The 26,402-nt window shown below is 43.2% G+C and overlaps 2 protein-coding genes across 3 annotated transcripts; both read right to left on the bottom strand.

The window, feature by feature from the left end:
• Positions 1-1,584: 1,584 nt before the first annotated feature.
• Positions 1,585-18,794, bottom strand: rras (RAS related). 2 transcript variants are annotated; one of them, XM_024437128.1, is made up of 7 exons: positions 18,320-18,794; positions 17,919-18,041; positions 17,585-17,672; positions 6,631-6,733; positions 4,177-4,285; positions 3,777-3,895; positions 1,585-3,584 (listed from the first exon to the last, which is right to left on the bottom strand). In XM_024437128.1, the coding sequence occupies exons 2-7, from the start codon at positions 18,003-18,005 to the stop codon at positions 3,497-3,499; spliced, it is 594 nt and encodes a 197-aa protein (XP_024292896.1). In that variant the 5' UTR covers positions 18,006-18,041; positions 18,320-18,794; the 3' UTR covers positions 1,585-3,496. The 2 variants fall into 2 exon arrangements, with proteins under 2 accessions (XP_024292896.1, XP_024292886.1); XM_024437118.2 differs by having other exon boundaries at positions 17,919-18,794.
• Positions 18,795-19,672: 878 nt separating this feature from the next.
• On the bottom strand, positions 19,673-23,178 carry si:ch211-195b15.8. Its single transcript, XM_024422673.2, has 5 exons — positions 22,935-23,178; positions 22,489-22,605; positions 22,160-22,319; positions 21,466-21,589; positions 19,673-21,368 (listed from the first exon to the last, which is right to left on the bottom strand). The coding sequence occupies exons 2-5, from the start codon at positions 22,588-22,590 to the stop codon at positions 20,108-20,110; spliced, it is 1,647 nt and encodes a 548-aa protein (XP_024278441.1). The 5' UTR covers positions 22,591-22,605; positions 22,935-23,178; the 3' UTR covers positions 19,673-20,107.
• Positions 23,179-26,402: the final 3,224 nt, after the last annotated feature.

Here is a 26,402-nt window from a genome sequence, read left to right as displayed (position 1 = left end):
GCAAACAGTTGCCATCATGTCACCTTAGCCTATGATAAAACTATAATTTTCTGTAAATTAAAACGTTACAGATTTGTTATGTTTACTATTGTAACGACATTAAATACTATGCTATAGCCACAGGCAGGGGGCTACGGTGAGGAATGTATGACCCCTGGGCCCTGTCATTGAAACAGGAGCCTTATCATCCATTCATGGGTATGATGGTAAAAGAGATAACCCTTGGGGCAGTGGACTTTGGTATTGTATACTTAATACTTAGATGTTGACTTATATAAATTACAAGCAATATAGACAGCATACATGGTTAATATTTGACATTTACCTCAGCTTGATCACATTTATCAATAAAAGCAGCCCCTAAATGGCATAAGCTGCTCATCAACAGTAATGTTGGGCCCGGCGTTATAAAACAGGGGAAGATGGTCAACCCCCTTGTCCCCCACTGACCTGATTGCAGCAAGCTTGTCTCTTTGCTGCAGAGCTGGTCTGGTGTCTCGGTTATCGAAGTGGATGATCCTGGAAAGAATGGGGAAGTTTTCCAGAGACATTGTTGCACAGAAAAGTTCTCTGCCAGTTTCTGCATCCCACAGGGTCATTCTCATCTTCTCCTTCCAACTCACTGTCAGACTCCAAATTGACAGAGACAAGATCCTCATACTTCTGAAAATTCTTCATCTTCAAGTGGAAGACGCTCTTTCCACAATAGCCTGTCTCTCTGCAAAAAATATTTAAGGCCCTCTGAACAGAGATTATTTTTGCCATGCTGATTGATTGTGGTAAGGAGCCACACATGCAAAGCTATTTATTTGTGTCCCTCCCCCAATTTGCACCTGGCTGGGATGGAGTGTGGGAAAATACTGCATTTTTTTTTACAATGTATCGAAATAATGTAATGTAATAACGTTGTGTATTTTCACACACAACAAAGGGTACAGAGTGCGAGAAAAGCAGGACACAGACAGGTTCTTGGTGCTATGTTGAAACAGCAGGCCCAAGGAGGAGGAAGACAACCTTCTTGTTTAAGTATTACTTGTTTTCACCTACACACACCTACACTTTTATTACCCTCGGGTCCAGTGAACCCCAACACCACATATGTAATATAAATGTGCAGGGGGGTGCACTCAATGAAAATGTGTTGTTTTGCATGTTCTTCATAGAAAATGAGCCACGGTCAATGAGTCTCAGGTTGAAAAAATGAAAATAATACAATTATTTTTAGTAAACATTGAAAAATGAATCCCACAGACCCAAACACTACAAAAGGGTTAAAAGGTATTTTTTGATATATTTGTTCAGCTTTTATTTAAGCATAGAACTATGTTGGAAAGACAGGGAAGATGAGAGGGCGAATCAAAGGGCAGTGAGCTGGATTCGAATCCATGAACCCCACAGGCTACCATACATCATATTTTTGAGCATTAACATCCCAATTCAAACAGTCCTTTTTATTGATCTGTACATTTACATGCTCCTTTTTCTCATTGCTTTCCCCTCACTACTTTCCTGTCACCAAGCGTTCACCAATACTGTTGATGAGAAATAGTAAAGTAGAAAAATAAGTTGTGTCCCCAGACTTGATTAGAGTAATAATGTTTTTTTTTTTAATTGTGACGTGTACAAAAGGTATTTGGTTTATTTCAGTACAAAATACACATGGCAGATACTGATGGATTACAGGGTGCAAGTTTGATATAGTTTGAGATTCATTGGTATAAGAATACAAACGGCTTTCTGCTGTTAAAAATAACTACATAACAGATTTAAGTACAATACTTTTGTGGTTTATTACACTGCATTAATAGCACTGAGTCAATGCATTATTTTATAATTAGGTAAAGAACAACGTGGGACAAATGTGGATCCAACATCTACACGGTTCTCATTCACAAAGAAAATAAGATGGCCAGCTTTGAGAACCAGTCATCAATAACTCAAATTATTAATCAAAACAGCTCAAATATTTTTAGGGTCAGAGTTGAGTCCGATTCAACTCACAAATTTGGAGCAGATTCAGAATATTTCAGAACGTTAGATGGCTATCCTGCTTTGTGTGAAATATCGCACAAGGGATAGTCATGTGTTAATTACATCTATATGAAGGTTTGCAAGACCAGTGCTACATATCCTCTCTAAACAAACAAGTTATTTCATGACAGACACATGAAGTTTACAGAAGTTAAATCAGGAAGGCTGGTCTGACTGTTCGGGTAACTTCAAGTAAGCAAAACATAACTTACTTAACTTCCTATTGTATGGACATAGTGGGAATGAATACGAACGTATTATCATCAGCATAGCGTCATCTCTTTCCTATTAGCCACGTCCGGAATGTAATTCACCCATTTACCGTATAGCCTATCAGCACCGCACAGTAATGCCCATTCCTCATGCTTGCTGTTCAGCCTATGGGCTCACTCTTGCAATTATCACCATCATCTCTCTCAACCAATGGGCGTAAATCTTGGGATGTATTTATATGTCAACTTACCCATGTTCTGTCACTTTCTGTTTTTCATCGACAGTTGATGCCTTGTCTGAAGCTTTTCAGCAGATTTTCATTAGCTTTGACTCATTCATTTAATACCATTCAAAAACGATCTCATTGATGTACATGGTTGGTAGCAGTGTGACATTTAAACATTTGCAAAGAGCATAACAATAAAAATGACTTAAAAAGCAGGCCTACACCTGAATGCATATACAAAAGTACCTGGACATGCCTAAACATCCACCCAGTCATTTTAAAATAAACAATAGCACTTTAGTGTCAAACTACTTTTGCCTACATTGAAGTTGTGCAAAAAAATGATATATTCTGTGGTCATGGATACCACACTGTGAAAAGTACCAGTCTTTCAAACACATCGTTTCACTCTCATTCTGCTTCAGCTCTCCCTCTTTTCCATGCAGTCCTTTAAAAATCTAATTTGTCGATTCAGTTTAACCAGGCTCCTTTCATTTTCTGTTGTAGGTATGAATGATAGCGCCCTCTAGTTCCTAAATTATCCATTCCTTCCAGCAATGTCAAATCAGTGACTTCCATCAGGTTGACCCAATGTAGGAAGCTACCCAAAACACAGTATCTGTGAGATTCACTCTTTTACCATCCCTACTCTTTCTTTCTTCAGTCTGTAGACTCATCTCTCGCTCTCTTCTCATCTAGCCCAAGGCCTCTCCCTTTACATCCTTGCACAATAATGAAATACCACAAATACAAAAAAAGTATATAAAAAAAAGTTTGAAGATGCTAATTTATAAGTGTGAATGAAAACACATCACTCCACCACTTTGCCCACCATTGCCGTAAGCATCCCTGCCCAATTCCCCAAACCTCACCATACAGTTTTTGCATTTCCAAGTGTATATCTCTCCCCTCCCTTGCCAAATCCTCCCATTTCCCTCCAGGTAAGTCAGACAAGACTTGTATCAGTGGTGAGGTGAGGGGGTTTTGGTCTCTGTGACAACAGTGCTATGCCATGGGAGGGGGCAGTTAAAGGAGGGTGCAGGGGCAGCCACCGCTCTTCCGTTTTCCTGTGTGGTTTGCAGGTAGAGGGGGACTCTCAGTCTCCTGAAACTTTCTGTTTTTAAAAGAGAGAGAAAAAGAGAGAGAGAGAGCGCATTGGATACTTTGACTCAGGAGTAGGCTATAATGGACACTAAAATGTCTGTCCCTCAACTCTGCCTCTGGTCACCAACTCTTCTAATCATCTAGCTTTAAACATGATGACCTATAATAAAGTATCTTAAAGCTTTCTAGCTGTTAATGTTACCTTATAGCTCGCACCACCTCCAGGAAGGCTTCATCTACGTTGTAGCGGTTCTTAGCCGAGGCCTCCATGTAATGGATCCTGTTCTCTCTGGCAAAGCCCTGGGCCTCCTCTCTGGAGATCTACAGACAGTACAGAGAGAGAGAGAGGTACATGCACTCAGGTTAAAAAGCACCTGCCAGGCCAGCAGCAGTTTCATTTCCTTATTCCAGTAAACTGAGTTAAGAGTAAGGTGGTGGTATTTGATCTAGCCAAAGAAACACTTGTAGCCACTCGCCACCTGTTGGCAACTCAAAGGTATTTGAGGCTGGAGAATTTGAACCAGTATGATCTAAATTGGCATTATTATAGCTAGCAGAAGATCTCCTTTAACATGACTGAGAGTGAGAGTGAAAGCCAGTACCGCTCTCGACTGGTCCAGGTCAGCCTTGTTCCCCACCAGCACCATGGGGAAGTCATCCCGGTCCTTCACTCTCAGTATCTGGGTGTGGAACTTGTGGATCTCATTGTAACTGAAAAAAGGGAAGGAAAGTGGCCGAAATGAGAACACATTAGGAACTGATCATAAGTACTTTATGTCCTTAAAAAGGTACAATCCATTAGTTCAATTTACTGTTAAAAAAAATAATAATAAAAAAGCAGCCTTGTGGAGGACTGTCAGGAGAGACTCTTTGCGAGTGTATATGCCCCTTAAAGCAAATGGGCATATTCATTGGCATAAATCCAACTACTGAGTGGTTTTATTGTATACTCTTATTTTAAATGTACAAAGACAAGAGCACAGTAACAAACATTCATTCAAACATAACAACAAACAATAGAAGTGAGAGGGGTAGACTGGGTCTTACCAGGACACAAAGGAAAGGACACCCATCGAGCCCTACCAAAGCAAGCCAGGCATCCTGTATAATTTGTCAGGAGTCAAGACTTGGGGGCTACAGTTCATAAATAAATATGGATAATTGTTATATTAGGCTATGCTCTATGGTTTACATATGTTCCTAGAATGTGAATTCTGTTTAGGTGCAATTGCACCAATCCACCTTTCAACTCATAGAGAACTACTACAGCAGCTCATTATGCTGCCTGTATTTGACACAGTGTCATGAATGCAACTCTTATGAGGTGAATGCCTATAACAAGTCTCACTTCCCCTAGTTACTGTAGCATCACTCTGTGGTTAGAGTTGCACACAGAAAACACTAGTGTAATACTGACCATGGCTTGAATGCCTCGACACTTGAAGGAATGAATGATCATGAGTGTACCGCAAATAGGGACGTTAACGGTTAACCTTTATATCGGTTAGCTGCCGAAAATTCATTTGACAAGTCATGCTTATCAGGGATCACCAATTTCATCTTGAGTGAATGGTCGGGGGGACAGAACATAAAACATGTAAAAAGTTAGACTGCAAATTGATCACAAGAAGCCAAAACAGATATGTTTGACTAAAATAATAATTTCAAACCTTGATTACATTAGGGAACATTGCCCTGCGTAGGGTGCCGTCTTTTGGATGGGAAGTTAAACGCGTATCCTGACTCTGTGGTTATTCAAAATCCTTTGGCGCTTATTGTAAGAGTAGGGGTGTTCACCCTGGTGTCATGGCAAAATGTTCTACCTGGCAACACTCCATCATGGCCAACTAATCATCCCTTTCATTCCTAATTGGCATATATCACTCCTCACCTGATGTGTAGTGAGAGTTCTTGTACAAAAAATGGTCGCCTTGCATCACTGAGGTGGATGAGGTGAGTTTCCCCCTACTATAAAAAGCACTTTGAGTACCTCAGTTGGTAGAAAAGTGCTATATAAATCCAATCAATTATTAGTCATTATTATTATTTGAATACGATAACATATGTCTCTATAATGCAAGAGAATAGATTTCCAAAATTAAAAATCACTTGGAGCTGATTTCCTGGTGTTTTTACAGTCATGTCCAAAGAGTTTTTTTTTTTTTTAATGTATTTTTTGCTCAGAAAACTTGGGGGTGGGCAAATAAAAACACCCACAGGCCAAATTCAGGCCGGCAGTTTGGGAACCCAGGTGTTTAGGTTACCTTTTTCTACATTGAAATTGTGCATGTGTATTTTCATTAGTCTTCACGCATTCTATTTATTACAAGTGCACAGCAGAGAGCCTACTTTGAGGAGAGGAATAGCCTACCAGACAGCGCGAGAGTAACTCCTCAAAAAGCCTGTAGGCTACTGAGGTGAAACCTGCTTTTGTGAGCCCAGTCAATGCACAACAAATAACATTTCTAAATGCAACCGCGTGTTAAAAACTTGTGGCCACGATTAAAAAGGAGATATTCTTTATTTCTCAAGCTCAACTTGTAAAGCCTCCCATTCGCCATGAGTTCTTTATGAAAAATGCCCGTGTATGGTATGCATGCATGGTATCAGAAGAGGCAAAGCGCCAAAATCTGTCCAATGCATTTCTATGGGCTTATTTTGGGCCTAAGCTTCCTGGCTTGGGACGACTCCCCTTGTTAAAACAGAAACATACGCATCTCGTCATTGCATACATACATACATACATACATAGATACTGATAGTTTCTGTTGGTCACGTCATTTTACTGTTTGGGAAAAATTTAACCGTTCGTTGACCGGTTAATGAGGGTCAGTTAGTCGGCAGCTAAATTTACCAAAATGTGCATCCCTAATCACAAACAGTGACGTTGCCTTCCTGAAACCTTGATTACTGTAGCCCTGACAAATGCTTTAGCTCTGAGGACTTCAGAGTATGTTGTGTAGTTGGGAACACTGGTTTGAATCTACAGTTTGCCTGTGACTTGAGATAAACTGTGTACATGCATCCACCCAAACAGACACACACAAAATTCTTACCTGCCAGTGTCATTCAGAGCGAACACCAGCAAGAAGCCTTCCCCTGAGCGCATGTACTGCTCCCTCATTGCCCCAAATTCCTCCTGACCTGCTGTGTCCAAGACTGACAGACACACACAAAGAGATTCAGATGTACATACACGGGGATGAATATGGATAGTGACAAAACAGTGCATTCGGAAAGTATTCAGACCATTTCAACATTTTTCTGTTCCTCAATCTACACACAATACACCATAATGACAAAGCAAAAACAGGTTTTTGTTGTCCTGTTGGATGGTGAACCTTTGCCCCATTCTGAGGTCCAAAGCAGGTTTTGATCTAGGATCTCAGTACTTTGCTCCATTCATCTTTCCCTTGATCCTGACTAGGTCTCCCAGTCCCTGCTGCTGAAAAACATCCCCACAGTATGATGCTGCCACCACCATGCTTCACCATAGTGCCAGGTTTCCTCCAGATGTGACGCTTGGCATTCAGGCCAAGGAGTTCAATCTCGGTTTCATCAGACCAGAGAATCTTGTTTCTCATGGTCAAAGTCCTTTAGGTGCCTTTTGGCAAACTCAAAAAAAGGCTGTCATGTGCCTTTAACTGAGGAGTGGGTTCTGCCTGGCCACTCTACCATAAAGACCTGATTGGTGGCATGCTGCATTGTTGTCCTTCTGGAAGGTTCTCCCATCTCCAGAGAGGAACTCTGGAGATCTGTCAGTGACCATTGGGTTCTTGGTCACCTCCCCGACCAAGGCCCTTCTCCCCAGATTGCTCAGTTTGGCCGGATGGTCAGCTCTAGGGAGTGTTGGTGGTTCCAAACTTCTCCCATTTAAGAATGATGGAGGCCACTGTGTTCTTGGGGACATTCAAATGCTGCAGATATTTTTTGGTACTCTTCCCCAGATATGTGCCTCGACACAAGCCTCGACACAAGCCACAAGCCTCGTCTCGGAGCTCTACGTACAATTCCTTCGACATCATGGCTTGGTTTTTGCTCTGACATGCACTGTCAACTGTGGGACCTTATAGACAGGTGTGCCTCTTACCAAATCAATTGAATTTACCACAGGTGGATCAAGTTGAATCAAGTTGAAGAAACATCAAGGATGATCAATGGAAACAGGATGCACCTGAGCTCAATTTCGAGTCTAATAGCAAAGGGTTTGAATTTTTATAAGGTATTTCAGTTTTAAAAAATTGAATACATTTGCATAAATTTCTAAAAACCTGTTTTTGCTTTGTCATAATAGGGTATTGTGTGTAGATTGATGAGGAAACAAAATAATTTAATACATTTTAGAATAAGGCTGTAATATAACAAAATGTGGAAAAAGTCAGGGGGTTTGTATACTTTCCGAATGCACTGTAGATGTGACATATTTGTTCCAGTAGAAATTACACTGACTCAGATTTTCACTTTAAAATGTATGCCAAACAACAGCCACTGATTTCAAAGTTCAAACCATACAACTCTATGCACAATTTACACAGAACATTTCATAAAAACATATTCACTGAAAGAACTGTGCGGATGCAAAGTTTCTAAAACAATTATGGTAAATCTGTTTTATTATGCGAACACGTTTTCCAAAAACTTAAATATCTGCTCCCAATTAAGATTCAAAGATGTCTGCTGAAAGAGTAGTGTGTCAAGTTATGACATGACACCTTGAGTTTAAAATAAATAAATATTTAGGTTATTGAACTACAGTAGAATTGGATGTACATGTTTTAAAATGAACCTTTACTTAACTAGGCAAGTCAGTTCAGTAAGAGGACTATGGGCCCCGGAGAGGTGGGCAGGAATGCTGGCCCCATTTCTGTCCGGGTGTGCGCAGGCTGCGTATTTCAACCTGGATCCTGCAGAAGCAGAGGACTAAGAAACTAAAAGCCAAAGTCTTATCCCGGGTACTGTCTGAATTCACAGGCCAAGCGTTTCTACGAGTGGACCTTCGATAGCAACGAATCAGCAATAGCCCAAACGTACAAACTAACACGGCTGACCAAGGGTTGGCGAGAGATGGTGTTTCCGGTGCTGGGAGCTTGGGCATACATCATGGCAGTGTCCATTTAATGACGAACCCATGCCCACCGAGCCTTACTCCAGATCAAGGGGCGCACATCCATGTAATCTATCCCCGCAGTGTTGGACAATAGAGGGACAATAGAGGGAGCCCCGGCCATAAAAGTCCAAGGAGAGGATGCAGAAGCAATGCTCGACTCGGTAGTAAGATTACCCTAGTTCGGTCACAGGAGGGAGATGTGTCAGGAACAGATGTCAGTCTCCTGTATCCATGGGGACGCAGTGGAGCAGGTTAAGTTAGTTATGCCGAGGCAAGTAGACTATGAAGGTGTGGGTGGTGAATCACTTACTGGTATCGGTACTGCTATGGAGAGACAAATCTGTTTGAGAGTTCGTTGCGGATTAAACAGAACCGCCCCAAGCCCACACCGGCGAGCATAAGCAATGCGAAGCAGTCACTGGCACACTCATAGAAAACACATCCCCAAAAGGCGCACACCCACCGTGCCCCACTGGCACTACTGGGAGAAGTCTCTTTCACCCAGATCGAGTGCAGGGGAGGAGGAAAAGGAAATTCAAAATCAGAGGCTCAGGCAGCTGTTTCAAGAAAATACAGAGGATACATGCCCAGGTCTCTCAACGGAGAGCGGAGGAGACCAGGGTCCTGCACGGGCCCTGGTAAGAATAGACAGACAATTCTTTCATTTACCTGATGAGTTGACAAGACAGTTTGGCACCGCACAGCTGCAGGACCCGGACCTTGTCTCAGCACAGCGCAGAGTGAAGGTGACGGATGGGAAGCACATGGAGGACATCAATCCCCCTTATTACTAGAGGGCTTACTGTACTGGTGGTTAAGAGAAGAGGCGAAGTGCTAGAGCTAAGGTACTGTACCTGGCACATTCACGTGTTGAGAGGCCACTTGGCAGTAGACAAAACTAAAGAGCACATTATGAGTAGATTCTACTGGCCCTGCATTACAAGTGATGTAGAGAAATACTGCAAGTCATGTGACAAGTGCCAAAAGAATGCCCCCAAAGCCAATTACAGAAACACACACATCCCACTCCCCATCATTGAAACGCCCTTTGAGCGGATAGCCATGGATCTGGTAGATCCTATTTTGAAAATATCCTGGGGGCACAATTATATACTAGTTAGAGGTCGACCGATTAACCGGAAAGGCCGATTAATTAGGGCAGATTAAGTTTTCATAACAATCGGAAATCTGTATTTTTGGGTGCCAATTTGCCGATTTTTTTTTTTATATACCTTTATTTAACTAGGCAAGTCGGTTAAGAACACATTCTTATTTTCAATGACGGCCTAGGAACAGGGGGTTAACTGCCTCGTTCAGGGGCAGAACAACAGATTTTCACCTTGTCAGCTCGGGGAATCCAATCTTGCAACCTTACAGTTAACTAGTCCAACGCAATAACGACCTGCCTCTCTCTCTCTCCTTGCACTCCACAAGGAGACTGCCTGTAACGCGAATGCTGCCTGTAAACGACTACCGCCCCGTAGCACTCACATCCGTCATCATGAAGTGCTTTGAGAGACTAGTCAAGGACCATATCACCTCCACCCTACCTGACACCCTAGACCCACTCCAATTTGCTTACCGCCCAAATAGGTCCACAGACGATGCAATCTCAACCACACTGCACACTGCCCTAACCCATCTGGACAAGAGGAATACCTATGTGAGAATGCTGTTCATCGACTACAGCTCGGCATTCAACACCATAGTACCCTCCAAGCTCGTCATCAAGCTCGAGACCCTGGGTCTCGACCCCGCCCTGTGCAACTGGGTACTGGACTTCCTGACGGGCCGCCCCCAGGTGGTGAGGGTAGGCAACAACATCTCCTCCCCGCTGATCCTCAACACTGGGGCCCCACAAGGGTGCGTTCTGAGTCCTCTCCTGTACTCCCTGTTCACCCACGACTGCGTGGCCACGCACGCCTCCAACTCAATCATCAAGTTTGCGGACGACACAACAGTGGTAGGCTTGATTACCAACAACGACGAGACGGCCTACAGGGAGGTGGTGAGGGCCCTCGGAGTGTGGTGTCAGGAAAATAACCTCACACTCAACGTCAACAAAACTAAGGAGATGATTGTGGACTTCAGGAAACAGCAGAGGGAACACCCCCATCCACATCGATGGAACAGTAGTGGAGAGGGTAGCAAGTTTTAAGTTCCTCGGCATACACATCACAGACAAACTGAATTGGTCCACTCACACAGACAGCATTGTGAGGAAGGCGCAGCAGCGCCTCTTCAACCTCAGGAGGCTGAAGAAATTCGGCTTGTCACCAAAAGCACTCACAAACTTCTACAGATGCACAATCGAGAGCATCCTGGCGGGCTGTATCACCGCCTGGTATGGCAACTGCACCACCCTCAACCGTAAGGCTCTCCAGAGGGTAGTGAGGTCTGCACAACGCATCACCGGGGGCAAACTACCTGCCCTCCAGGACACCTACACCACCCGATGCTACAGGAAGGCCATAAAGATCATCAAGGACATCAACCACCCGAGCCACTGCCTGTTCACCCCGCTGTCATCCAGAAGGCGAGGTCAGTACAGGTGCATCAAAGCTGGGACTGAGAGACTGAAAAACAGCTTCTATCTCAAGGCCATCAGACTGTTAAACAGCCACCACTAACATTGAGTGGCTACTGCCAACACACTGTCAATGACACTGACTCTACTCCAGCCACTTTAATAATGGGAATTGATGGGAAATGATGTAAATATATCACTAGCCACTTTAAACAATGCTACCTTATATAATGTTACTTACCCTACATTATTCATCTCATATGCATACGTAGATACTGTACTCTATATCATCGACTGCATCCTTATGTAATACATGTATCACTAGCCACTTTAACTATGCCACTTGGTTTACATACTCATCTCATATGTATATACTGTACTCGATATCATCTACTGTATCTTGCCTATGCTGCTCTGTACCATCACTCATTCATATATCCTTATGTACATATTCTTTATCCCCTTACACTGTGTATAAGAGTAGTTTTTTGGAATTGTTAGATTACTTGTTCGTTATTACTGCATTGTCGGAACTAGAAGCACAAGCATTTCGCTACACTCGCATTAACATCTGCTAACCATGTGTATGTGACAAATAAAATTTGATTTGATTTGCAGTAAGCCAAGGTAAGTTGCTAGCTAGCATTAAAAACGTATCTTATAAAAAACAATCACTAGTTAACTACACATGGTTGATGATATTACTATATATTATCTAGCGTGTCCTGCATTGCATATAATCTGACTGAGCATACAAGCATCTAAGTACCACTGACTGAGCAGTGGTAGGCAGAAGCAGGCGGGTAAACATTCATTCAAACAGCACTTTCGTGCGTTTTGCCAGCAGCTCTTCGTTGTGAGTCAAGCATTGCGCTGTTTATGACTTCAAGCCTATCAACTCACCAGGTTGAGGCTGGTGTAACCGAAGTGAAATGGCTAGCTAGTTAGTGCACGCTAATAGTGTTTCAAACGTCACTCGCTCTGAGCCTTCAAGTAGTTATTCCCCTTGCTCTGCATGGGTAACGCTGCTTCGATGGTGGCTGTTGTCGTTGTGTTGCTGGTTCGAGCCCAGAGAGGGACGGAAGCTATACTGTTACACTGGCAATACTAAAGTGCCTATAAGAACATCCAATAGTCAAAGGTTAATGAAATACAAATGGTAGAGAGAGAAATAGTCCTATAATTCCTATAATAACTACAACCTAAAACTTCTTACCTGGGAATATTGAAGACCCATGTTAAAAAGGAACCACCAGCTTTCATATGTTCTCATGTTCTGAGCAAGGAACTGAAACATTAGCTTTCTTACATGGCACATATTTCGCTTTTACTTTCCTCTCCAACACTTTGTTTTTGCATTTAAACCAAATTGAACATGTTTCATTATTTATTTGAGGCTAAATTTATTTAATATATTAAGTTAAAATAAGTGTTCATTCAGTAGTTGTAATTGTCATTACAAATAGATTTTTTTTTAAATGTAAATCGTCCGATTAATCGGCATCAGATTTTTTGGTCCTCCAATAATCGGTATCGGCGTTGAAAAATCATAGTCAATCGACTTCTAATACTAGTGGTAATTGATTTTGCCACATGCTACCCCAAAGCCATACCCCTGCATAATATGCTTTGCGTAACTTTGGGTCTGCAGGTCGTCTAGAGTTAGAGCGTTGGGCCAGTAACCGAAAGGTTGCTGGATCAAATCCACGAGCTGACAAGGTAAAAATAAAAAATAAAAAAGTTGTTCTGCCCCTGAACAAGGCAGTTAACCCACTGTTCCCCGGTAGGCCGTCATTGTAATTAAGAATTTGTTCCTAACTGACTTGCCTAGTCAAATAAAAAGGTTAAATATTTTAACATTAAAAAAATTAAATACATTTAATAATGTCTACTAAAAGGTATTGCTAAAGAGTTGTTTGATGTTTTCCGAGTCGGCATACCCTCCTCTATTTTGACCGACCAGGGATTGTGTTTATGTTCTGCATAATGAAAGACTTTTGTACCTTGTACCAGGTTAAACAGATACACAAAAGCATATCACATCCTCAAGACAGATGGTTTATGCGATGTGATGGTTTATGCGAACGCTTGAATAAAACTGTAAAGTTGATAATAAAGAAGGTTGTGGAACGGGACGGGAGGAACTGGGACATATTATTACCTCACTTGTTTGCTCTTAGGGAGGTGCCCCAGTTGCCAACGCGCGTCTCCCTGTTTAAACTGTTATATGGGAGGCCGTGCCGAGGGATTCTGGACCTCACCAAGGAGGCGTGGGATGCCCAGCCGTGTCCCCACAGAACTGATTGAGCATGTCATCCTAATACAAGAACGGATGGCCGCGGTATAGCCAATAGTGGAGGAACACATGGAGAGCGTGCAGCAAGCGCAACAAAGAGCCTGCAACAGGACTGCCCAGACCCAAAGTTTTAATGCAGGAGATAAGGTACTCCTTTTAATTCCGACAGCGGAACATGGGCTCTTAGCGCACTTGAGGGGTCCATACGAAGTAATGGCAAGAGTATGCCCTGTAAACTACAGTTGGGCAGCCAGGTGGGAGAAAACCTGAACAGCCATATCACATCAACCGAGAGTACCATGAGATAAGTTAAGATGTGATGTTCTGCTCCCTACCCGCAGCCCAACAAGATCAACCCCCGCTAGAGGTGCAGGTAGTGAAGTTGCTGACGCACCAGCAAGACCTATGGGCCCTTGTGGTCTGACACCGGGAAGTATTCTCTTCCCTCACAGGGAATACAAATCTCCTCCAGCATCATATATACACAGAGCCAGGCAAGAGTGAACTTAAGGCCTTACAGAATCCATGCTGCGGGACAAACAATAGTCAGAGGTGGTGAGAGAGATGCTGGGTTGGGGAGTTAGAGGTGTCTCACAGTGCCTGGTCAAGTCTGTTAGTTCTCGTTCTGAAGCCAGAAATTCTGTAATCTGTAACGACTTCCGAAGCCTGAACAACATCTCCAAAATCGAACACAATGCCCAGGGTAGATGAGCTGATAGAACGATTGGGAAAGGCGAGCTACACAACTATGCTAGATCTCACGAAAGGCTATTAGCAGGTGACCCTGGCCACAGAAGACAGGGAGAAAAAGGCGCTCTACGCCAGACGGACTTTTCCATTACACTAAATTACTCTTTGGGTTTCATGGTGAGGCCGCCATGTCACAGAGGTTAATGGAACAGCTACTCAGACCCCACCAAGCCTACGTGGCCACTTACATCGACGACATGGTGATCCATAGTGAAGAAAGGGAGATGCACCTACAACAGGTACGGCCGTGCTGGGGAGCCTAAGGAGAGCAGGCTTGACAGCTAACCCTAAGAAATGCAGGTTCGGGTTAAGTGAGGAAGAATATCTTGGGTACACTATTGGGAGTGGTGTCATTCACCCCCAGACAAAGAAAGTGGCGGCTATCCGAGAGTGGCGAACGCCGGTGCGTAAAAAGTAGGTGCGCTCCTTCTTAGGGCTCACAAGTTACTATCGGCGCTTTATACCCAAAAATGTCTTTATAGCCGCTCCATTGTCCAACCTGACCAAGAAAGACCTACCCGCACAGGTGAGATGGACTCAAGCAGCAGAGCTAGCTTTCCAAAAGCTAAAAGAAGCCCTGTTTGCAAAACAAGGACTAAGAGCACCAGACTTTGGACTTCATTGTCCAGACGGGTGCCTATGACGTCGGCATCGGAACAGTGCTCTCCCAGAGAGTGGGAAAGGTCAAACACCCAATAGACTACATCAGCTGTAAGCTCCCAGAGAGGGAAAATAAGTTGACCGAGAAGGGCTGGCTATAAAATGGGCACTCACCTACCTCTGATATTATCTGTTGGGAAGAATATTCACTCTCGTGACTGATCATGCGCACTCACCTGGATGGCAAGAAACAAAGAGAATAACAGTAGGGTATCTAGATGGTTCTTGAGCTTGCAACCCCTCCATCATCCACAGATCCGGGGTCCATCACGGAAATGCATGCGCGCTATCCTGCCGCAACACAGTGGATTTTGAACCGGCCGAGTGCCATTCGGGGAACATTAAATATATAATTTCTATTTTTGCAACTTACAAAGCCAACTCTCCATTTACACCACCCCTCGCTACCGCATAGATCTGAACTCGACTGAACCGATCACAGTACACAACAAGTAGAAATATTCAATATCCTTATTTTGCATTGTTGGGTATTATCCTACACACTGGGTATTTATTCTAATGAGCTCTACCCCCCAAACAAGACCAGATTTGGTTGGTCCGGACCAGACCAAATCTGAACCAATCATAGACGTCTATTTTTCTCAAGTCTGGACATTATGGTACAGCACAGTAGATATGTTCAGTACACTATACAGTACTCTAGTGTGCTCTGCTGTACTAACTTTTCTATACTGTACTGTCAAAACTTGTGAAACATAGACATCTATGATTCGTTCAGATTTGGTCTGGCAAGGGTGGACTGACCAAATTTCAATTACTTTTCAACATCCACAAAGGTCCGATATCAGTTGGTGTTCAGTGGTTGAGGATGCTTGTTACAGTATATGGAAAGAGGGTAGGTGGTTAGGTGTCATGGTAGGTGTCAGTAACATGCTGACCTGACCGGACACATCGCGTGCGTGACCATTGCAAAATAAATGTACACATACATGTTATTCAATCATTGCACCCACACTGCTCGCGGGTGTCAGAGAGCGGCTGGGTGGCCAGGCTCCAAAATAGAAATTGGTTCTATTTGTGACACTCAACGTGCTGCAAGTCCGGCCACTCCCATCTCCTCAGTGGTTTTTAGAAGCATATACCCACGTGCCATCTTCTCATAGGTTTTTAGGAGCATATACCCATGTGGGTGATTGAAAGATGAACTTAAGGCCACACTCCAGTAGTTGTACTAATGCTGTAAAGTTGGTTGCCAAACGCGATATTAAGTCCAAAATAAGAAGATGCCTGAGGAAGGAGGAGAGATGACGAGAAATGAATTTGGTTTACGGTTTTATCTGTGGACTAATTGTCGGAGTAGAGGACTTCAGGTAAAATAACCCAACCCAACCCAGGACAAATTAGCTAGCAACAGCAAGCTAGCTAGCTAAATTGCCATAAATGGTTAATGCTTTTCGACCTGTCCCCAAATTAATATAATTGGTTCAGAGTTTGTTTTGATATTTCAACCTGCGTGTCCTGATCGCTTCTGGTGTGGGTGAACAAAATCAACATGCGTGCGATGGCGGACGTACGTACACGCAAGCCCAGTTTGGTCAGCATGTAAGAGTTGTGAGAGGTGACATTAACTGTAGAGAGAAAGAAGAGTGTGGCAGAAAGATAGAGAGAGAGAGAGAGAGAGAGAGAGAGGGGTTGTCCAGACTGTTTACAGAGTCTTGCTTTGACCACCAGACAACAGAAAGAGAAATAAAACATGAGCTGAAGATAACAGTATGCCAGTGGAAGGGAGGACAGTAGCAGGTGACCCAAATGTGGACCCAAATGTCCCGTGTGGCTCAGTTGGTAGAGCATGGTGCTTGCAACGCCAGGATTGTGGGTTTGACTCCTACGGGGGATCGGGGGATCAGTATGGGAAAGGATAAAGAACGTCTGCTAAATTATTCAAATGTGAAAGGTTTGGGACTTCTATTACTTCCCATTTTAGCCAATTCAATCACAGTAATTCCGTTACTGATTGTTCAGATTTGGTAACAGAATTACTAGTTTGAATCACTTAATAATTCATAAAAAAACTTGAAAGCAGTAAAACCCCTATAACTAATTATTAGGTCTACCTTTGCTTGTTACTTATTTGAACTTTCATTATCCTCCTTAGAAAATATCTTAAAGATATGTGGGTTTCTGGTAACAGAATTACAAGACAAGGCAAATAATTTATTGTGAACTAAATATAAAAGTGTTGATATTAGTTAGCAGGGGTCTTTACTTTACTTATTGGGTTTTGATATATCAATAATACCTTTAAAAAAATCTAGTAGATGTTGTTTAAGACCCCTTTTCCATCTGTTCGACCAGAAATCAAAGCCTTGATTATTCCTTATTTTTAAGATGGAAAATAGTTAAATGTGTATGTCTTCATTTAGAAAAAAAGATGTAAATGCCCAGGGTTAACTGACTCGACAGAGGCCATAGTACACTTACATATTGTTATATCCATTGAATATGAACACAAACACTTTTTCTATGGCATAGTGAAAAGACTACACCTTAGAGCATCAACATCTGCCAACTGCAAGTTATAACAGAGCAGATGTGGGTGAATCGTACAGACAGATTTGGCCTTGCTCGCTCACTGGCTCAAGTAGTTTACGCTTCCCCTCTATTCTTGGAGCAAAGAACGTCAGTAAACCTACATACAGTATGACTTACTGTCTAATCGTGTCTCTTTCCCATCCACTGTGCATATTTTGGTGTAGGAGTCCTCGATGGTGGGGTCATAATCCGATACAAAGTATGACTGCGAAAGAGATAGGAGAGCATGGGTGAATACTGTGTCTATTTGTTTTCTGGTAAAATTTGCGATTTGGTGGTTATGAGGAAAGAAATGTTTTTAACAAAATAGCCTACACAGCCAGAATAGTTTACACTATTTGGCCTATATGGGTTAATATACACATATTCAATTACCACTACAACATACTCGTCATGTCAGAAGATATGACAAATTCAAGACAAACAACACAGTTGAGGGATTCTCTCTCACCTGAATGAATTGTATGGTCAAGGCGCTTTTCCCCACACCGCCCCCGCCCACGACGACCAGTTTGAATCTCTCCTCCTCAGCAGACATGATTAGTTTCGTAAAATACTTTCAACGGTTGTCTATCTTTTGAAAAACGAAATGAAAAAAACTGAGTAGCTAATAGGATCTATTTATGACGTGAAATTTTGTAATGCACGGGGGGGGAAAAAAATGAAAGTCCACTTCAACGATTGAGCAAACTACTTATCAAAGTAGCCCAAAGAAAAGTCCGAGAAGGAAGCAGAGTTTGGTTTTACGCCAATATATTTAACTTGAATTAACTACGATAGGTTTACAATATCTCAAATGTAAAAATGTATAGTTAGTTTTCTGATAATATTTCATAACATTGAAAAGCTTACGGTTGTAGTCTGGCCCAGTGTTGTAAACTATCCTCAAAAGTAGTCTAACCCCAATAGAGTTTCGTACCACTGCTCCTATAATGTATAGGTCGCTACATAACCCGGTAAAATATAAATAAAGTATAATTGTTAAAAAATCTAATGGTTTATCGGACTATCTCTCATAATTTTTGTCGGGTGAAAAGCCTTCCGCACCCGCCTCAAGTAAATTAGGCTATCGATGCCAACTTTGACTCCAGAAGAAAAAAAATATGAGCTTGATTATCAACTACCCCGTCAAACTTTAACCCGCTTGTCTAACTTTCATTATCTCTAGATTGATTAATCTACATATCTCTGCAGGAGCATTATATAACAGCTTTTGTGATATCTAAGTTACTGGGTTATTCTTGGCGACGTCTTCATTTTTTCCTCGTCTTCACTGACTTATTTTTTCATCGCTCCAAGGCAACTTTTTTTTCTCAACCAAGAAGGGTTTCTCGAAATCTCATGCGTATGTAAAACCAGGCGTGTCTTAACGACACTGTTTCCTCATTGTATACATTTTCACGCTTCTCCCTCTTTTCATTAATTAACAAAGGCTCTATTAGAATGAGATACATTCTAAAATGTGTATTTAATCAACACTGCACGTTTATTCATTAAACTGAAACAATATGGTTTAACCAGATTTTAAATGAGTGAACCATAGTATTCACACATTGTGTACTACCTTATTTGGCCATTGAGCCCAGTTGTATGTAGGTCTAGTCAGTCATTTGGTTAGTGGGGAATTTTACAGCAGGGTGTACATATAGCTAGAGCAGGGGAGTAGACCTATAAAGATACTTTTGCAATGTATTGTGGGGTGTATTGATCCTTGGCACATGGAATGTTTTATAACCCCTTTATTTATTTATTTTTCACGTTAAGTACTTTAGCTTATGCATTTGAGTGTATTGTATGATTATCCTCAAACGACTTTAGCCTACCTGTTGAGAATATGAGGAGATATTGGAGGGAAAACTCCTAGCGTACAGTATTTTATACTAATAGTTTATGACAGGTAAAGCATTCTTGTCTTCCTTTCTCTTCCTGATTTGCCCATCCCCTCAACCGGATGTGACTCATTTACATGGGCATGTTGCTCATTTTTACCACACCCACATTCACCCACAACCCCTCCTTATTAACCCCAAACAATTTGTTGATGTTCAAGGGCAGACTGCATTCTTGTAATATTTTATAAAATAAGTGAATAACCATATCAGTCTGAATTGTGAATCAGATGTTTTCCTCATAGGCCTAAATTATTGTAAATGTCTGGTGAAATTCATCAGAGATTAGTCAGAATAGAAAAGCCAGGAGAGAACATGAGTAAAATATGTACTTTAATGAACACTATGATCCCATTACAAACAACAGTGCCAAAATACCATCCTCAAAATATCCATTTTATAAATAACAACAATAAACTGATCACTTTATTCACGTCAATCAATAAATAAAAATCAACATAATCAAGCCTAAATCCATGAGCATTGTGTTGGAGGCATAAACTGCTCCTATATGTAATATATATAGTGCTTTTGAAGGAAGTCAACAATAAATTGGCATTTATAGGACAAAGCATTCACTCAGAGCTCTGTGAACATGGTATGGGCAGACAAATATTTTACATGCAGTTATGTTCTTCAGTTCCTCACATGCATGCATGCATGCGCACACACACACACACACACACACACAAATCAATTTCCTGGCATTTATCAGCCCTCTCTCTGTCCTCACCAGTGGTCTCTTACCGCATCAGCACCTATAGGGCAGAACAGCCTGTCCCACTTTGATCCGGGGGCCAAGCAGAACCCCCAACAGCATCTTCTCCCCCCAGCCTAGCAGCTTGTTGACAGTTAGGTTGAGAGGAGACAGGAGGCCCTGTTCAGCATCCACTCCTTCCTCAGCCTCCACTGCAGATGCAGACAGTTTAGCAGTTGGCGACACCTGCTGGTCAACTATGATACTGAGCTGGTTCAAAACAGAACTGCTGCTCAGGCTCCCAGTTAGTGTCTCCCTCTCTGCTCTTCCCTTGCTGTGGTCCTTCCCTGTCTTTGGAGTTGAGTTAGGCCTCCCCTTCTCCACGCTCTGACAACGGCTGGGCTCTCTTTTACCCTGGCCTCTTCCAGCTCTCTCTACCTTCACCTGGGTTCGGGAGGAGCAGTGATTGGGCCGACCTGCTGCTTTGCCACAGAATGTGCTCCTCTCTCTCTGTTGTACGTCTGTCTGTGAGGAGGAGGAAAGGGCCACTGCCGAAGGCTTTCTACCGTGCCTTTTTGAACCACCGTTGCCTTCTGACTCCCTCTTGTGGATGGTGTTGGAAGCGCTGGAGCGTGAAGGCTTGTGGCTAATGCTGTGCCTGTTGTTGCTTTGTGGCTCATTCTGGTGGGGGGTTGGGAGAATTGCACCAACAGGAGATAGGGAGAGGGTGAGGCTCTTGCGCTTCTCAGAGAGAGACGCAATGCCTGTTGGGATTTGTAGTGTGTTGGGCTTTGGTGTTGGTGTCGCTGGTTCGTTGGGGCTTGGAGTCATTGCTCCACACGAGTTCTGGGCCTCCCTCTGGTTCTGGTTGTGGTTATGGTTCAGGTTGAGAGTGAGCGTTCTGAGTTTGCTGGAGAGAGACAGCGTCAGTTGTGAAGGCACACTCCTCTGGTCTTGCTGTGGCTTCTCTGATAGACTTTGAGTTTCACATGAATATGAGCACCTTTGCTCTATGTTCTCTGTGTTACAAGTGGAAATCTCATTGTACATATTATGCACTTTAGCAACCCCTAAAAAGTCCTTAGCAACATAGCCATTGTCCTGAATATTCATGATCTGATTGTCTGACAGGGGGACAGAGGAACCGCAGCTAATGTTTTCATTGCTTGACTGCAGGCATGTGTCCAGTGATCTGATTGGCTGGATAGTGGGGTTGCCATTAGAGGCCTTCTGAGCGAGGGTTCCCTGGAGGTGTTGTAGCTGACCCAGAAAATTGAAATTAGGGGAGATTGAAGGCCTGCGCTCTTTCACAAACCTGAAAGTGAGGAACAGACAAGATTAGATTTGGATGCTTTATATACGCACACACAATCATTAAAATGCATGAATACATATAGCACAGACAAACACACCTGTAGGCATGGTCAAGGTCCATCCCCAGGTTGTACATAATGTAGGCCACAGCCAGGGCAGGGGAGCGAGAGATTCCTGCAGCACAATGAACTATCACAGATCCACCTGATGACATAGCCCCATCTGAGAGAGCGAGAAGAGATAGATAAGGCTTTTTTCTTTTTTTGAAATCATCCATACTGTATTGCATGACATCATTAAGCCAGACTGCAAACTGTGCAAAGGACACACAGCTTATATCAACTGTCATGAATGGGCTTCCTGCAACAGTAGGCTTGTATCAATTGTCCGTGATACTGAATGGGCTGTAACAGCATTCAATATTTCTGAAACCATAGAAGCATAACTGGCCTGCATGAAACCCTGATCAATAACTGCTCATCACTTGAACTGAGTCATCTGCGTTTCTTCCAGACAGACAGTCGCCAGTGTGTAATGCATCCATGATGATGCAGACTGTGGCATAATGATGACATGCAGGAATGTCCTATCACCTAACCGGTAGGATTTGCCATGGTAAAATCTCCAATGACGCCTATATGTTCCCCTTATAGTGCACTTTCCCCTTATAGTGCACTAGCTCTATAGTGCACTAGCTCTCTGTCTTGTCGAAAATAGTGCAGTTGTACTATATGGGGAATAGGTTGACATCCATTTGACACATAACTGACCCAATCTCATCACTATTCTCACCGATAAAACGCAGTGCCTCCGGGATATGGGGCAGAAGGTCATCTCGGAGAGAGTCGTCGATGGGGATGCGAAGGTACTGGGAACGGGGAACGAAAGTAGGCTGCGGGCTGCAGCGGCTCACGCTTAGCACGTAGGAGATCCCGCGAGCGCCGAGGCAATCCTGCAGCCGAGCAGAGATAGCACCGGGAAAAGACAGGCAATATTAATACATTCTATTCTTCTGGAAGAGCTGCATTTTCGGTGCATTGTGAAAATACAACGCTTTGGCCAATGACGAGAGCTAGGCTATCAATTCTATAGACTGACCTACTGAATGAAAACAGTATTACCTGCGTGACGTCCGTCTCTGCACCTAGGTAAAGATGCGGTAGGATGAGAGACAGCGGTGGACGTTCGCGTGTCCCGTTCTCTCTCTCCCTGTAGAACACCATCTCTGTTCTTTGTGTCTGGAACCGAAACATGAGAGAAAACTTTGCTCATTTCAATATCAAGGGATTACAATTATGTTTTAGGGTACAATACATAGGAATCGAAAAAATAATGCATGGAACTTTGAAAATCATTTTAACAGTTGCATGAAATATATTAGCATTATTATTGCCATGAATGTTAATTAAGAAAACATTACTTTGGTCAATTGCTGCTGCAGAATGATGTTGTCTTTGCATTACGTCATGGATTTGCAAGTTCACATACATTAGATGATCATAAGAGAATATAAAATCAGACATAAATGATGCAAGCAAAATGCAAAAAAATATTACATTGTACTTACAGTGACGATTTTCAATCCAAACGAAGATACTGGAAATATCGCACAAATCAACTTGCACACCAAATAATATAATCAAACGAATGGTCTCAAAGCAAATGGATGAAGAATCCAAAAGGATATGTTATGCTTAACTAATAATCAGTAGAGTACAGCTCTCTCTCTTTCTCTCGACTTCTAATCTCGTCCTCGTCCTCGTCCTGTCTGCGACTGTAACATTATTTGTTGTTGTATGTCTATACCTGCGCGAGGGGAAAAGGATGAGGTAATGCGTTTTCTACAAGCTAAGAATAGTACAATTGTATGTGATGTCATTTTCAACCAATCAGCGCCCATGCCGGACTCTGACGCGGGCGCGCGCACGCGCTCCATTTGTTCATCATCATCAATTCGCCTGAAGACCTTGGCTTTTTATTGTGATGAATCGTACCTTTTCTGACGCTATTGTTGCAGAGCCGTTTAAAAACAACACGCAGCTGCAATACCCCGTGTGCGAAAAGCATTTATTTGTCCAAAATCCTATAATCTCATCCAGTGGCGATTTTAGCATCTTGGTGTGGGAAAAAAAGTGGGATGCATGCCAGGAAAGCCACTACACAACACTAAACAATACATTAATTGCACCATTACGGTGACAAACGGTGCCCACAAACTATTAGGGCCTACATAAAGCTGTCCCAACAGCAATCCCAACACATGTCCACTGCTACACCTGGCTATAAGCGGAGCAGTCCTTGTCTGGTAGCGAAACAGTTCATTCAGCCTTATTTACTGCCTTTAAGAAAAACAGCTGATATGGCTGACTTGCTTAAATAAATGCGGTTTCTAATGACAATTGAGATGTACAAACTATGGCATAAGGGGACGACAAGAAGATAAGAGGCAATCAGTCATTTCGATTAAGACCTTAATGAGCGAGCTAGGACGGACGCAGTCAATATAACTATTTGTTCAGCACTTCTAAATGTACAGCAACATAATTCAGAACATGGGCGATCTTACAATGTGCTCCCTGTATACCAAGTCAGAACCGTGGGATAAATAAAGGGGTACATAAGCATACAATGAAAGCTCTTACAATATTCAATGATTACATTTCTCAAAAACAGGTTAGAGGCCACATTATTATTTTATTTTTTTCACCTTTATTTAACCAGGTAGGCTAGTTGAGAACATGTTCTCATTTGCAACTGCGACCTGGCCAAGATAAAGCATAGCAGTGTGAACAGACAACACAGAGTTACACATGGAGTAAACAATTAACAAGTCAATAACACAGTAGAAAAAAAGAGAGTATATATACATTGTGTGCAAAAGGCATGAGGAGGTAGGCGAATAATTACAATTTTGCAGATTAACACTGGAGTGATAAATGATCAGATGGTCATGTACAGGTAGAGATATTGGTGTGCAAAAGAGCAGAAAAGTAAATAAATAAAAACAGTATGGGGATGAGGTAGGTAAAAATGGGTGGGCTATTTACCGATAGACTATGTACAGCTGCAGCGATCGGTTAGCTGCTCAGATAGCAGATGTTTGACGTTGGTGAGGGAGATAAAAGTCTCCAACTTCAGCGATTTTTGCAATTCGTTCCAGTCACAGGCAGCAGAGAACTGGAACGAAAGGCGGCCAAATGAGGTGTTGGCTTTAGGGATGATCAGTGAGATACACCTGCTGGAGCGCGTGCTACGGGTGGGTGTTGCCATCGTGACCAGTGAACTGAGATAAGGCGGAGCTTTACCTAGCATGGACTTGTAGATGACCTGGAGCCAGTGTGTCTGGCAACGAATATGTAGCGAGGGCCAGCCGACTAGAGCATACAGGTCGCAGTGGTGGGTGGTATAAGGTGCTTTAGTGACAAAACGGATGGCACTGTGATAAACTGCATCCAGTTTGCTGAGTAGAGTCTTGGAAGCAATTTTGTAGATGACATCGCCGAAGTCGAGGATTGGTAGGATAGTCAGTTTTACTAGGGTAAGTTTGGCGGCGTGAGTGAAGGAGGCTTTGTTGCAGAATAGAAAGCCGACTCTAGATTTGATTTTCGATTGGAGATGTTGGATATGAGTCTGGAAGGAGAGTTTACAGTCTAGCCAGACACCTAGGTACTTATAGATGTCCACATATTCAAGGTCAGAACCATCCAGGGTGGTGATGCTAGTCAGGCGTGCGGGTGCAGGCAACGAACGGTTGAAAAGCATGCATTTGGTTTTACTAGCGTTTAAGAGCAGTTGGAGGCCACGGAAGGAGTGTTGTATGGCATTGAAGCTCGTTTGGAGGTTAGATAGCACAGTGTCCAAGGACGGGCCGGAAGTATATAGAATGGTGTCGTCTGCGTAGAGGTGGATCAGGGAATCGCCCGCAGCAAGAGCAACATCATTGATATACACAGAGAAAAGAGTCGGCCCGAGAATTGAACCCTGTGGCACCCCCATAGAGACTGCCAGAGGACCGGACAGCATGCCCTCCGATTTGACACACTGAACTCTGTCTGCAAAGTAGTTGGTGAACCAGGCAAGGCAGTCATCAGAAAAACCGAGGCTACTGAGTCTGCCGATAAGAATATGGTGATTGACAGAGTCGAAAGCCTTGGCAAGGTCGATGAAGACGGCTGCACTGTCTTTTATCGATGGCGGTTATGATATCGTTTAGTACCTTGAGCGTGGTTGAGGTGCACCCGTGACCGGCTCGGAAACCAGATTGCACAGCGGAGAAGGTACGGTGGGATTCGAGATGGTCAGTGACCTGTTTGTTGACTTGGCTTTCGAAGACCTTAGATAGGCAGGGCAGGATGGATATAGGTCTGTAACAGTTTGGGTCCAGGGTGTCTCCCCCTTTGAAGACAGGGATGACTGCGGCAGCTTTCCAATCCTTGGGGATCTCAGACGATATGAAAGAGAGGTTGAACAGGCTGGTAATAGGGGTTGCGACAATGGCGGCGGATAGTTTCAGAAATAGAGGGTCCAGATTGTCAAGCCCAGCTGATTTGTACGGGTCCAGGTTTTGCAGCTCTTTCAGAACATCTGCTATCTGGATTTGGGTAAAGGAGAACCTGGAGAGGCTTGGGCGAGTAGCTGCGGGGGGGGCGGAGCTGTTAGCCGAGGTTGGAGTAGCCAGGCGGAAGGCATGGCCAGCCGTTGAGAAATGCTTGTTGAAGTTTTCGATAATCATGGATTTATCGGTGGTGACTGTGTTACCTAGCCTCAGTGCAGTGGGCAGCTGGGAGGAGGTGCTCTTGTTCTCCATGGACTTCACAGTGTCCCAGAACCTTTTGGAGTTGGAGCTACAGGATGCAAATTTCTGCCTGAAGAAGCTGGCCTTAGCTTTCCTGACTGACTGCGTGTATTGGTTCCTGACTTCCCTGAACAGTTGCATATCGCGGGGACTATTCGATGCTATTGCAGTCCGCCACAGGATGTTTTTGTGCTGGTCGAGGGCAGTCAGGTCTGGAGTGAACCAAGGGCTATATCTGTT

Source organism: Oncorhynchus tshawytscha, linkage group LG09, assembly GCF_018296145.1.
Source record: "Oncorhynchus tshawytscha isolate Ot180627B linkage group LG09, Otsh_v2.0, whole genome shotgun sequence".
Classification (NCBI taxonomy): Eukaryota; Metazoa; Chordata; class Actinopteri; order Salmoniformes; family Salmonidae; genus Oncorhynchus; species Oncorhynchus tshawytscha.
This window is presented reverse-complemented; position numbering and strand designations above follow the sequence as displayed.

Excerpts from the sequence above, each read along its gene's own strand:
- rras (XM_024437118.2), bottom strand. The coding sequence starts at position 18,005 with ATGTCTGCTGAGGAGGAGAGATTCAAACTGGTCGTCGTGGGCGGGGGC. Across the intron at positions 4,286-6,630 it reads GCTCTGAATGACACTGGCAG|TTACAATGAGATCCACAAGT; the intron begins GTAAGAATTTTG and ends CCCTTTTTTCAG. Across the intron at positions 3,896-4,176 it reads ACCTGGACCAGTCGAGAGCG|ATCTCCAGAGAGGAGGCCCA; the intron begins GTACTGGCTTTC and ends TACTGTCTGTAG.
- si:ch211-195b15.8 (XM_024422673.2), bottom strand. The coding sequence starts at position 22,590 with ATGGTGTTCTACAGGGAGAGAGAGAACGGGACACGCGAACGTCCACCG. Across the intron at positions 22,320-22,488 it reads CAGAGACGGACGTCACGCAG|GATTGCCTCGGCGCTCGCGG; the intron begins GTAATACTGTTT and ends GCTCGGCTGCAG. Across the intron at positions 21,590-22,159 it reads GGAGGCACTGCGTTTTATCG|ATGGGGCTATGTCATCAGGT; the intron begins GTGAGAATAGTG and ends TCGCTCTCTCAG.